This window comes from Oncorhynchus keta, chromosome 25 (assembly GCF_023373465.1).
Source record: "Oncorhynchus keta strain PuntledgeMale-10-30-2019 chromosome 25, Oket_V2, whole genome shotgun sequence".
NCBI classification, from domain to species: Eukaryota; Metazoa; Chordata; class Actinopteri; order Salmoniformes; family Salmonidae; genus Oncorhynchus; species Oncorhynchus keta.
Genome location: NC_068445.1, coordinates 36,860,968 through 36,875,085, shown reverse-complemented (window position 1 = coordinate 36,875,085; position 14,118 = coordinate 36,860,968). Strand labels below are relative to the sequence as shown.

General features: G+C 43.6%; 1 protein-coding gene across 3 annotated transcripts in view; it reads left to right on the top strand.

The window, feature by feature from the left end:
• LOC118371988 (kinase suppressor of Ras 2-like) overlaps positions 1-14,118 on the top strand; it is a 122,607-nt gene that overhangs the window by 16,275 nt on the left and 92,214 nt on the right. For all 3 annotated transcript variants that reach the window (XM_052479220.1, XM_052479221.1, XM_052479219.1), the window contains exon 4: positions 14,012-14,047. In XM_052479220.1, coding sequence (XP_052335180.1) covers positions 14,012-14,047 — 36 coding nt within the window. The remainder of the gene's footprint in view (positions 1-14,011; positions 14,048-14,118) is intronic.

The window sequence follows — 14,118 nt, the reverse complement described above, 5'->3', positions numbered from 1 at the left end:
ACAGGGTTGGGAGAAAACCAACACAAGGGTAACTCTCCAGGAACAGGGTTGGAGAGAAAACCAACACAAGGGTAACTCTCCAGGAACAGGGTTGGGGAGAGAACCAACACAAGGGTAACTCTCCAGGAACAGGGTTGGGGAGAGAACCAACACAAGGGTAACTCTCCAGGAACAGGGTTGGGGAGAGAACCAACACAAGGGTAACTCTCCAGGAACAGGGTTGGGGAGAGAACCAACACAAGGGTAGCTCTCCAGGAACAGGGTTGGGGAGAAAACCAACACAAGGGTAACTCTCCAGGAACAGGGTTGGGGAGAAAACCAACACAAGGGTAACTCTCCAGGAACAGGGTTGGAGAGAAAACCAACACAAGGGTAACTCTCCAGGAACAGGGTTGGGGAGAGAACCAACACAAGGGTAACTCTCCAGGAACAGGGTTGGGGAGAGAACCAACACAAGGGTAACTCTCCAGGAACAGGGTTGGGGAGAGAACCAACACAAGGGTAACTCTCCAGGAACAGGGTTGGGGAGAGAACCAACACAAGGGTAGCTCTCCAGGAACAGGGTTGGGGAGAGAACCAACACAAGGGTAACTCTCCAGGAACAGGGTTGGAGAGAAAACCAACACAAGGGTAACTCTCCAGGAACAGGGTTGGAGAGAAAACCAACACAAGGGTAACTCTCCAGGAACAGGGTTGGAGAGAAAACCAACACAAGGGTAACTCTCCAGGAACAGGGTTGGAGAGAAAACCAACACAAGGGTAACTCTCCAGGAACAGGGTTGGAGAGAAAACCAACACAAGGGTAACTCTCCAGGAACAGGGTTGGAGAGAAACCAACACAAGGGTAACTCTCCAGGAACAGGGTTGGAGAGAAAACCAACACAAGGGTAACTCTCCAGGAACAGGGTTGGAGAGAAAACCAACACAAGGGTAACTCTCCAGGAACAGGGTTGGGGAGAGAACCAACACAAGGGTAGCTCTCCAGGAACAGGGTTGGGGAGAGAACCAACACAAGGGTAACTCTCCAGGAACAGGGTTGGGGAGAGAACCAACACAAGGGTAACTCTCCAGGAACAGGGTTGGGGAGAGAACCAACACAAGGGTAGCTCTCCAGGAACAGGGTTGGGGAGAGAACCAACACAAGGGTAACTCTCCAGGAACAGGGTTGGGGAGAGAACCAACACAAGGGTAACTCTCCAGGAACAGGGTTGGAGGGCAGTGGTGGAAAAAGTACCCAAATGTCATACTTGAGTGAGTAAAAGAAAAGATACCTTAATAGAAAAGGACTCAAGTGAAAGTCACCCGGTAAAATACTACTTGAGTAAAAGTCTAAAAGTATTTGGTTTTAAATATACTTAAGTATCAAAAGTAAATGTAATTGCTAAAATGTACTTAATTATCAAATGGAAAAGTACAAGTCTAAATAATATAAAATTCCTTATAATATAATATAGTTTATTTTAAGCAAAGCAGATGGCCACATTTTCTATTTATTTTTTATTTTTATGGATAGCCAGAGGCTTGCTCCAACTCAGACATAATTTAAAAACTAAGCATGTGCTTAGTGAGTCAGCCAGATCAGAGGCTGTAGGGATGACAAAGGATGTTCTCTTGATGAGTGTGTGAAATAGACCATTTTCCTGTCCTGCTAAGCAAGTACTTTTGGGTGTCAGGGAAAATTTAGGCGTAAAAAGTACATAATTATCTTTAGGAATGTAGTGAAGTAAAATATGAATAGCAAAGTAAAGTACAGATACCCCAAAAAAACTACTTAAGTAGTATTTTCAAGTATTTTTGCCCAAGTACTTTACACCACCTGATCTATACAGTTCATGAGGACCTTTCATGAACTGGTGAATGCTGCCATCTGTTGATCAGATTTAGCAGCACAGTATGAAGTCAATATAGCCTGGATGCAAGTCTCAGAATGACACAATGAGGAATGAAGGACCGGAGACACAATGCCTGGTGGGATTGAATCTGTTGACTCTGCTAGTCTATTCTGCTGTGTTAGTGGAAAAGCCTGCACACCTTAAGATCACTTCTGTTGGTCAATTGCATACAAATTCCAACTGAAATTTGACTTACGCTTTTAACCCAACCCCTTCAAAAGACACATGCAGGATTTGGCTGCAACACTGGGTGCACAGGGAGCTGTTGTGGAGGGTTAAATGCCTTGCTCAAGGGCACAACGACAGGCAATGGCATCTTGAATTTGATAACAGCAACCTTCTGGATACCAGCTCACTTCCTGCCAGATTTGTCCCGTCTGACCTGGGATTCAAACTGGCAACCCTCCAGTTGCTGGCTTTCCTCTCTAACCGCTAGGCTGCCTGCTGCCCCGTGGGTCTCCAGCACCAGGTTTTCAGGGAAATATCTAAGCGTTAAATTATCCATATTGAGTTATTAATTGCTCTTGCCATTATAGGATAAATGAAGCTCTCTGCCCTCGTATACTGTAACAGCCCCTTTTAGTACCCTTTACCTGTGACTGTGTGACATCCTCACAGTCATTCCCTCGTTCCTCTCCAAGGGTGCATCTCAAATGTCTCCTTGTCTCGTTTCCTTCATCTCCACCGATGACAATGGAAACCAAATGATTGTACGGCATTACAAGACATTACACCATTTTGCTTTCACCTGTCCACTGTTTTCAGATTAGTATAGATGAAGGAAGGATATGAGGAAAGGAGGGCACTGCGGATGATTGAGATACACCCTCACAGCATACAGAGCATGCGGTCCGTTGGCATTTTGTCCAATAGGGGGCAGCACAGACCACATGTTTATTTTCAGAACTAAACGGTCTAGTGTTGTAGTGTTGCTGGCTGAGCAGAAGGGGACAGTAGACCATCAAGGTTTGATGTGTGTGTCAACCCCCCGCACCCACACACACACATTCATTCATTCATTCCCACCAGATGTGTCTCTTAGATGAGTCACTGGGAATACTTTCTGTTATCAAGCCAAGTTGAGAAGAGTTGTAATTGTTGGTGCAGTGTTCTCCTCATCACAGTCATAGTACACAGACTGGGAATATTTTTTATCCAAGTGAAAAGACAGCAGATGTTGCTTTAGGAAAATCTGGCCATGTACCAAACTGCTGTCAGATAACACAATGTCCCATCAGTCCCAAAGTTCATCTTACAGTCACTTCCCTTCCCTGCTTTGATTCTACACACAGCTAACTCCAGTAATAATTATAATGAGGAACTTGTTCTCAACTGGCCTACCTGGTTAAATAAAGGCAAATAATAACAAATAAAATAATAATAATGGATTTGTAAAGCTCCTTTCTACCAACTGAGCTACTCAAAGTGCTTTACATAGTAAGGTGAGGGGGGAACTCAAGCACCACCCACTTGGGTGATGCACGGCAACCATTTGCCAATTTGGAATGAAGGGATGATTAGGTGGCCATGATGGATTGGGGCCAGGTTGGGAATTTAGCCAGGACCCTGGGGTTAACACCCCTACTCTTGCGACAAGTGCCATGGAATCTGTAATGACCACAGAGAGTCAGGACCCCCGTTTAACGTACCATCTGAAAGACAGCACCCTACTCAGAACAGTAGGCAGGTTCATTGCAGCCTGTGGGTGTTGAATAGGCTCTGGGCTGGGGTCAGATTGTGACTGGATACACACACACACACACACACACACACACACACACACACACACACACACACACACACACACACACACACACACACACACACACACACACACACACACACACACACACACACACACACACACACACACACACACACACACTGGTCAGGCCTGTGTGTCTGTACCTAAGGCCTGATTAGATTATAACCAGTAGCTGATTGGCTGCTGAGTTCCAACTTCCTCCAACGGAGACAGTCCAGGGATTGGACACCCATACAGAGTCCAGTTGGGTGTGTGTGTGCGTGTCCTTGTGTTCGTGTGTGTGCCTAGTTGTAGTCGTTCCAACCAAGCCTAATAGATCACACACACACATACACATAGGCTAGGCCTGTACATCAGTGGCGGTTGGTGCCGTTTAAGATGAGGGAGGACAAATGTATTTTTTTTGTGAGCACTGCTTTATTCCTATTACAGCATATTGGATGACTGTCATTCATATTCCATTCAACCAGCTCAATGTAACATCAATGGGTTCAGGCTACTACATCATACTAACATTTTCCTCATACCCATCGGGAGGTTGCTAGAACCTAGCCTATGAATTAAAGTTAACAATGCAGGTGCAGACACGGCGAGAGAAAAATTAGAGTAATCAAGGTGACAGACATTGACACATTCAATACCGCCTTGCACACTCTTGCCTGCATCTAGCTGATCTAGGTTGTAATCATTAGTCCAACAGTTGCAAACATAAGTTTCTATTTCTACAAATTCAGGTATGTTTAACCCCGTTTCGTTTGCTTCCATTTAAGAAACATTTTTCAACAGAATAGGCAAAATGAATACACCCCTAATCACACGCAAAACACAGTTCACTCTCACAGCAGCCACATACAAACAGCATTGTCCCTTTGATCGTTGTATAATTCCTTCTCGCATCTACGCACTCTCCTCTTCTCACCTTTTCCAAGCCAAACCTTCATATCATAACCGCTAACCTCTACACACAACCTACATTGTTGTCACCATATTAGCTAACGTCATAGTCAACATACCTACTAGAACTAACGCGTTAGTAAATCTGCTACAATCATGCTGTACAGTGTAGTCAGCATGCAGTTTAGCAGTTACACCGGTGGGCCCTGGTGGCAATAAATTATTAAAACCTTATCTTGACTTGGAAGAGTTCCAGTGTTGGATAGACATAGCCAGCTAGCTAACATAGCATCCCTCTCTGTTTGAGCCAGGTGTTTGAGTAGGCTAAACTAGCTAGCTAAGAAAGTGAAAACAAATAAGAATCAACTACTCATCACATTTTATCCACTGCAGTGCTAGCTAGCTGTAGCTTATGCTTTCAGTACTAGATTCATTCTGTGATCCTTTGATTTGGTGGACAACATGTCAGTTCATGCTGCAAGAGCTCTGATAGTTTGGAGGACGCCCTCCGGAAGTTGTCATGATTACTGTGTAAGTCTATGGAAGGGGGTGAGAACCATGATCCTCCTAGGTTTTGTATTGAAGTCACTGTACCCAGAGGAGGACGGAAGCTAGCTCTCCTCCAGCTACTGTAGACATTCATTGCATAACAGTGTGTTTTAATCAATTATTTGGTGAAGTGAATATATTTAGTGTAGTTTTCTCTGAAAATGATAACTTTTTTAATGTTTCAGTATTTTTATTTTATGGAATTCACTGAGGAGGATGGTCCTTCTCTGAGGAGCCTCCACTGCTGTACATAAAACAGACCAAAGCCAGCCCAATTCAGCCCAATTATAAATGATATTGCCATGCATAACATGGATAGCTAAGAGTTGTAACTCTGTATTGTACAGACAGATACAGATATAGTTACAGATACAGTTACTGTTCTCCTTAGTCATCCTGCTTCTCACGGTCAGCAAGGGTGTTGGATACACACACACACACACACACACACACACACACACACACACACACACACACACACACACACACACACACACACACACACACACACACACACACACACACACACACACACACACACACACACACACACACACTCTCTCTCTAATGTACTCTTTTCATACGGGGGGCTGGCGAGAGGTGTGAATGTAACGGGAACACCACACACTGCGCGACTGCTATTAGGGCCTCTCATACTCAGAGCGAAAGGGAGAGAAAGGCATATTTTGTCTCCCAGGTCACGTCTCAAATGGCAACCTATTCCATTTATAGTGCACTTCTTTTGATAAGGGCCCATAAGGCCCTGGTCAAAAGTAGTGCCTTATATAGGGAATAGGTTGCCATTTGGTACGCAGTCTCATACCCAGTCTCAGCCTCATCTTCAGGCCCCAGCCTCAGACTCATCCCCAGCCTTCAGACTCCTCCCCAGCCTCAGTCCTAGCCTCAACCCCAGCCTCAGGCTCATCCCCATCCCCAGCCTTCATTATCATCCCCAGCCTCCACACTTCCCCCAAGTCACCAGCCTCAGCCCCAGCCTCAAGGCTCAGCCTCCAGCTTCATCCCCAACCTCATCCCCATTCTCCAGCCCCAGCCTCATCCCCAGGCTCCAGCACCTTCCTCCGCCTCCAGCCTCATCCTCAGCCTCCAGCCCCAGCCTCATTCCCATTCTCCAGCCCCATCCCCAGTCTCCAGCACCATCCTCAGCCTCCATCCCCAGCCTCCAGCCTCCAGCCCCAGTCTTCAGCTTTATCCCTAGCCTCCAGCTTCATCTCCAGCCTCCAGCTTCATCCACAGCTTCCAGGCTCATCACCAGACTCAGCCTCCATCCTCATCCCCAGCCTCCAGCTCCAGTCCCAGACTCATGCCCAGCCAACAGACTCAGTCCTTTCTTTAAACCTTAAGAGAGAAAATGACCACCACTACACTCTAACGCTCAGCCCCCACTTTGAAATATGACATTTGCTGTGCGTTTTTGAATTCTCTGAGAGGAATGGGTCCGTGGGGAAGATTCTTCATGGCCCTCTATGGAGGCCTGTCTTCGTAACTCCTACGCAGATCATGAATATGCAGAATATTCACATGAAAAAGTTTGAATTGTCACAGTATTTTGTAATGACTCTTAAAGCCATTGCAGACTTAGTTGCACTTCTGTTATTTGAGAAGCCAGTGACTAATATAAACTTTGTTGTGTACAGGATTTGTAACCTCACTTGGACTCTTCAGCTTGAAGTGTCTCCACCCACGCAGTAGAATTGCTAGCTTTTTGGTGGCATAGCTGCGAGACAGAGGTCCCGAGGTACAGTCTCTGTTACAGTCTCTGTTACAGTCTCTGTGTGAGCTGGTGACGGAGGAATAGATACGGTTACTTCACAGTTGCATCCATAACAACACTTTTGAGGTTCAATAGAAAAACATAACGTGCGACATGTAATTGTATATTGAGGAGTGAGACATGTAATTGTATATTGAGGAGTGAGACATGTAATTGTATATTGAGAAGTGAGACATGTAATTGTATATTGAGGAGTGAGACATGTAATTGTATATTGAGGAGTGAGACATGTAATTGTATATTGAGGAGTGAGACATGTAATTGTATATTGAGGAGTGAGACATGTAATTGTATATTGAGGAGTGAGACATGTAATTGTATATTGAGGAGTGAGACATGTAATTGTAAATTGAGGAGTGAGATATGTAATTCACTTGCAGTAAATGAGAATTTCAGCTATTAAGAACACTTTAATTTAAAGTGTATATTAGAATAGTTTATTGCGTTAATAACAAATACAAGGTGATTGTGGCTTTCACACAGGTCTTGGTTCGTATTTCAACTCACAAGTTGCTTCAGCTTTGAGTCATATTATTTAAGCTAGGATCTTGTCAGTTAGTCCCTCTGTGTTGCTCCAATGTACACACATTATATACCCAGCATGCCCCTCTTCAGCAGCCCACACACACTCAACACATGCATGCATACAAGCGTGCATGCACACACACTGTAAACCAAACATCCTGCCTTGTCCTTACTAATAGTGTTCATCTAGCCTTAACGCTGAGAGCTAAGTGTTCATGAGAGAGACAAGTCGTGCCCGGAATTCTCAGACTCAGTATACATCCTCACTCATCTTTTCATCATTAAAAAGACTGGCCCAGCGCCTGCCCTGCCTTAAGACTGTAGTGCTTACACTCACAACTAATTGGCTTCAAATGCCATCTGTGAGTATAGAAAGAAGAGGAGATGAGGAGAGGACAAGAGAGGAGGAGAAGAGAGGAGAGGACAAGAGAGGAGAGGACAAGAGAGAGGAGGAGAAGAGAGGAGAGGACAAGAGAGGAGAGGAGGAGATGACAAGAGAGGAGAGGAAGAGAGGAGAGGACAAGAGAGGAGAGGAGGAGGGGACAAGAGAGGAGAGGACAAGAGGGAAGAGGAGGAGAGGAGAAGAGAGGAGAGGACAAGAGAGGAGAGGAGGAGGGGACACGAGAGGAGAGGACAAGAGAGAAGAGGAGAGGAGAGGACAAGAGAGGGGGAGAAGAGAGGAGAGGACAAGAGAGGAGGAGAAGAAAGGAGAGGAGGAGAGGAGAAGAGAGGAGAGGACAAGAAAGGAGAAGAGAGAATTAGAATGACTCCATAGAATGAGAGTTATACTCCATAGAATTAGAATTACACTCCATAGAATGAGATTTACACTCCATAGAATGAGATTTACACTCCATAGAATTAGAATTACACTCCATAGAATGAGAATGAGACTCCATAGAATGAGATTTACACTCCATAGAATGAGAGTTATACTCCATAGAATGAGAGTTACACTCCATAGAATGAAAGTTATACTCCATAGAATTAGAATTACACTCCATAGAATGAGAATGAGACTCCATAGAATGAGAGATACACTCCATAGAATGAGATTTACACTCCATAGAATGAGAGTTACACTCCATAGAATGAGAGTTATACTCCATAGATTGAGATTTACACTCCATAGAATGAGATTTACACTCCACAGAATGAGAGTTATACTCCATAGATTGAGACTCCATAAATTGAGAGTTACACTCCATAGAATGAGAATTACACTCCATAGAATGAGAGTTATACTCCATAGAATGAGAATTACACCCCATAGAATGAGAGTTACACTCCATAGAATGAGAGTTACACTCCATAGAATGAGAATTAAACCCCATAGAATGAGAGTTACACTCCATAGAATGAGAGTTACACTCCATAGAATGAGAATTACACCCCATAGAATGAGAGTTACACTCCATAGAATGAGAAGTACACCCCATAGAATGAGAGTTACACTCCATAGAATGAGAATTACACTCCATAGAATGAGAGTTATACTCCATAGAATGAGAATTACACTCCATAGAATGTGAGTTATACTCCATAGATTGAGACTTCATAAATTGAGAGTTATACTCCATAGAATGAGAATTACACTCCATAGAATGAGAGTTACACTCCATAGAATGAGAATTACACTCCATAGAATGAGAATTACACCCCATAGAATGAGAGTTACACTCCATAGAATGAGAATTACACTCCACAAATGAGAGTTATACTCCATAGAATGAGAACTACACCCCATAGAATGAGAATTACACCCCATAGAATGAGAGTTACACTCCATAGAATGAGAATTACACTCCATAGAATGAGAGTTACACTCCATAGAATGAGAACTACACCCCATAGAATGAGAATTACACCCCATAGAATGAGAGTTACACTCCATAGAATGAGAATTACACCCCATAGAATGAGAGTTACACTCCATAGAATGAGAATTACACCCCATAGAATGAGAGTTACACTCCACAGAATGAGAGTTACACTCCATACAATGAGAATTACACCCCATAGAATGAGAGTTACACTCCATAGAATGAGAATTACACTCCATAGAATGAGAGTTATACTCCATAGATTGAGACTCCATAAATTGAGAGTTATACTCCATAGAATGAGAATTACACTCCATAGAATGAGAATTACACTCCATAGAATGAGACTCCATGAATTGAGAGTTATACTCCATAGATTGAGAGTTATACTCCATAGAATGAGAATTACACTCCATAGAATGAGAATTACACCCCATAGAATGAGAATTACACTCCATAGAATGAGAATTACACTCCATAGATTGAGAGTTATACTCCATAGAATGAGAATTACACTCCATAGAATGAGAATTACACCCCATAGAATGAGAATTACACTCCATAGAATGAGAATTACACTCCATAGATTGAGAGTTATACTCCATAGAATGAGAATTACACTCCATAGAATGAGAATTACACTCCACAGAATGAGAGTTATACTCCATAGAATGAGAATTACACTCCATAGATTGAGAGTTATACTCCATAGAATGAGAATTACACTCCATAGAATGAGAATTACACTCCATAGAATGAGAATTACACTCCATAGAATGAGAATTACACTCCATAGAATGAGAGTTATACTCCATAGAATGAGAATTACACTCCATAGATTGAGAGTTATACTCCATAGAATGAGAATTACACTCCATAGAATGAGAATTACACTCCACAGAATGAGAGTTATACTCCATAGAATGAGAATTACACTCCATAGAATGAGACTTACACTCCATAGAATGAGACTCCATAAATTGAGAGTTACACTCCATATAATGAGAATTACACTCCATAGAATGAGAATTACACTCCATAGAATGAGAAGAAAAAAGGTTTTGTCTTTTTGTTGTGAGGTCACATGAAGTAACTGCAGTTCATTTATTTATGTTTTGTTTTAACCAGGCAAGTCAGTTAAAAACAAATTATTATTTACAATGACAGCCTACAGTGGGTTAACGGCCTTGTTCTGGGGCAGAACAGATTATTATTTACAATGACAGCCTACAGTGGGTTATCGGCCTTGTTCTGGGGCAGAACAGATTATTATTTACAATGACAGCCTACAGTGGGTTAACGGCCTTGTTCTGGGGCAGAACAGATTATTATTTACAATGACAGCCTACAGTGGGTTAACGGCCTTGTTCTGGGGACAGCAGAACAGAACAGATTTTATTTACAATGACAGCCTACAGTGGGTTAACGGCCTTGTTCTGGGGCAGAACAGATTATTATTTACAATGACAGCCTACAGTGGGTTAACGGCCTTGTTCTGGGGCAGAACAGATTATTATTTACAATGACAGCCTACAGTGGGTTATCGGCCTTGTTCTGGGGCAGAACAGATTATTATTTACAATGACAGCCTACAGTGGGTTAACGGCCTTGTTCTGGGGCAGAACAGATTATTATTTACAATGGCAGCCTACAGTGGGTTAACGGCCTTGTTCTGGGGCAGAACAGATTATTATTTACAATGACAGCCTACAGTGGGTTAACAGCCTTGTTCTGGGGCAGAACAGATTATTATTTACAATGACAGCCTACAGTGGGTTAACGGCCTTGTTCTGGGGCAGAACAGATTATTATTTACAATGACAGCCTACAGTGGGTTAACGGCCTTGTTCTGGGGCAGAACAGATTATTATTTACAATGACAGCCTACAGTGGGTTATCGGCCTTGTTCTGGGGCAGAACAGATTATTATTTACAATGACAGCCTACAGTGGGTTAACGGCCTTGTTCTGGGGCAGAACAGATTATTATTTACAATGGCAGCCTACAGTGGGTTAACGGCCTTGTTCTGGGGCAGAACAGATTATTATTTACAATGACAGCCTACAGTGGGTTAACGGCCTTGTTCTGGGGCAGAACAGATTATTATTTACAATGACAGCCTACAGTGGGTTAACGGCCTTGTTCTGGGGCAGAACAGATTATTATTTACAATGACAGCCTACAGTGGGTTAACGGCCTTGTTCTGGGGCAGAACAGATTATTATTTACAATGACAGCCTACAGTGGGTTAACGGCCTTGTTCTGGGGCAGAACAGATTATTATTTACAATGACAGCCTACAGTGGGTTATCGGCCTTGTTCTGGGGCAGAACAGATTATTATTTACAATGACAGCCTACAGTGGGTTAATGGCCTTGTTCTGGGGCAGAACAGATTATTATTTACAATGACAGCCTACAGTGGGTTAACGGCCTTGTTCTGGGGCAGAACAGATTATTATTTACAATGACAGCCTACAGTGGGTTAATGGCCTTGTTCTGGGGCAGAACAGATTATTATTTACAATGACAGCCTACAGTGGGTTAACGGCCTTGTTCTGGGGCAGAACAGATTTTTTACCTTGTCAGTTCTGGTAACCTTTCGGTTACTGGCCCAACACTCGGCCACCTGCCGCCCCTAGGAAGCTCTGTTAATATTTTAATAAAGCAGTTGCTAAGAAACTAGTATGGTTGGTAAATTGAGCCGTTACAGAGCCAAACATTTTTATGTATCTGGTTAGACTTCATTCTTTCTCTACATCCCTTCCCCTCTCTAGCCCTGACAACAGTATTACAGAAACCATTTAAAATGATCTTTTACTAAAAGACACCAAGGAAATGGATACCCTAATATACTCTAGAGAGGGATTATTCCTACTGTTCATTAGTTACATGGATGTTTGCAGACAATATTGGATTATTCAGGTCCTGTGTGTAATTTATGCCTGGGCTGTAATTTGATCAGTATCACATGCTTTGTGTGTGTGTGTGTGTGTGTGTGTGTGTGTGTGTGTGTGTGTGTGTGTGTGTGTGTGTGTGTGTGTGTGTGTCTCGTCATCATCTATATTAACAGAGCTAATGCCAGTTTATTGGTATCCACAGGTGAAGAAGGCTCTTTGATGATTTCAAAACATTTAAAGTGAGGAGATGCCAAACGTTTTAATATCCAGTGTCTTGTTTGCCATACGTTTTTGCTGATGAAGGATGCTTGAGGGTGGGTTATCCTCCCCTTCTATTCCTTTCTGAGCAGTTAAGGAGCGCTTCGTTGGTCTCTTTTCCTGTTGCATCCTGGTCCTGTCTGAGGAGTTTGGTGCACTGTGCAGCACACTTCAAATCTGTTTCAGAGACCCATCAGTGTGTGTGTGTGTGTGTGTGTGTGTGCGTGCGTGCGTGTGTGGCCTTGTGTAAGTGTGTGTGTTTAAAGTACGGGAAGGAGGCTGGTCCGCCTCCAGGAGAAAGGAGAGCAGTGAGGTCTGTCTCCACCCCAGGACCCTTGTACTATAGAACCCCGTATACAGATCTCCTCCATCATCACACGTCTCTCTCATCTCAGTGGTTAACTCATTTGGCCCTGCTTATGCATTAAGTTGATTAATATGCAACACCATGAGTACCTCATGTAGGTTGAGACACCACTGATAGTGGTTGTGTGTAGGAGATCCATGCAAGCAGACAGTCTGTCAACTGTAGCCTATATGATCTGATAGGAAGCTTTCCATTGTTGTTATATGTTGTTTATCTGAAGAACAGAGCATGACGTATACCATGAAACTAGAATGACTAACTCTTTGACGTCACCCGCAGTTATTGAGGGATGTAATTTGACAACCAACCCATCTTCCATTGGACACATCCCTGAGGACTCCTCTAGTGTACATAAACTGTACTCTCATGTCCCCAGGAGTGTCTGCCACTCGCTGTGTGTGTGTGTGTGTGTGTGTGTGTGTGTGTGTGTGTGTGTGTGTGTGTGTGTGTGTGTGTGTGTGTGTGTGTGTGTGTGTGTGTGTGTGTGTGTGTGTGTGTGTGTGTGTGTGTGTGTGTGTGTGTGTGTGTGTGTGTGTGTGTACTGTCCCGGGGTGTGTCTCAGTCTGACACAGAGGGAACATGTATGTGATGTCGTCCTGAAGAGATACTTTGACCCCTGACCTCATACGAGAGGCCTTAAGACATTCAGTCGCTCACTCGTGTTAATACAGGCCTCTCTCTCCCTTTCCTCCTCTCCTCCTCTCCTCTCCTCTCCTCTCCTCTCCTCTCCCTCTCTCCTCTCCCTCTCTCCTCTCCTCTCTCTCCTCCTCTCCTCTCCCTCTCCCCCTCTCCTCTCCTCTCCTCTCCCTCCTCTCCTCTCCTCCTCTCCTCTCCTCTCCTCTCTCCCTCCTCTCCTCTCTCCTCTCCTCTCCTCTCCCTCCTCTCACTCTCCTCTCCTCTCCTCTACTCTCCTCTCCTCTCCTCTCCTCTCCTCTCCTCACTACATCTCCCCCTCTATCTCATTCTCCTTCTCCCTCCAGAAGTCTCTGGTGGCCTTGTCTCAAACCATCCCAGATAAGAAAAAGTCCTAAGGAGTTCATAGCCATTAGTGTTATTGAACTGGATCAGATAATGTAGTCAGAGTTTTGATTCTGAGAGCTCTTTAGAGCATGTGATTACTACAATAGCTGGGTCTCTAAAGGGCAGTGTGAGAGAGGGAAACAACAAATTATCAGGGTACTGCAGAATATTTTATCGATCTTTTTATAAAATCTATAAACTTTTCTTTCCTTTTCTTTTCTTTCCAGAACAACTTGAGGATGAGACATTGCCCAATAACGGAGGTGATTATTTCCATTTAAGCTGAAAATATAATTTCTCTCTTCACTGCTTTCCCAAACCAAACTATTCTGTC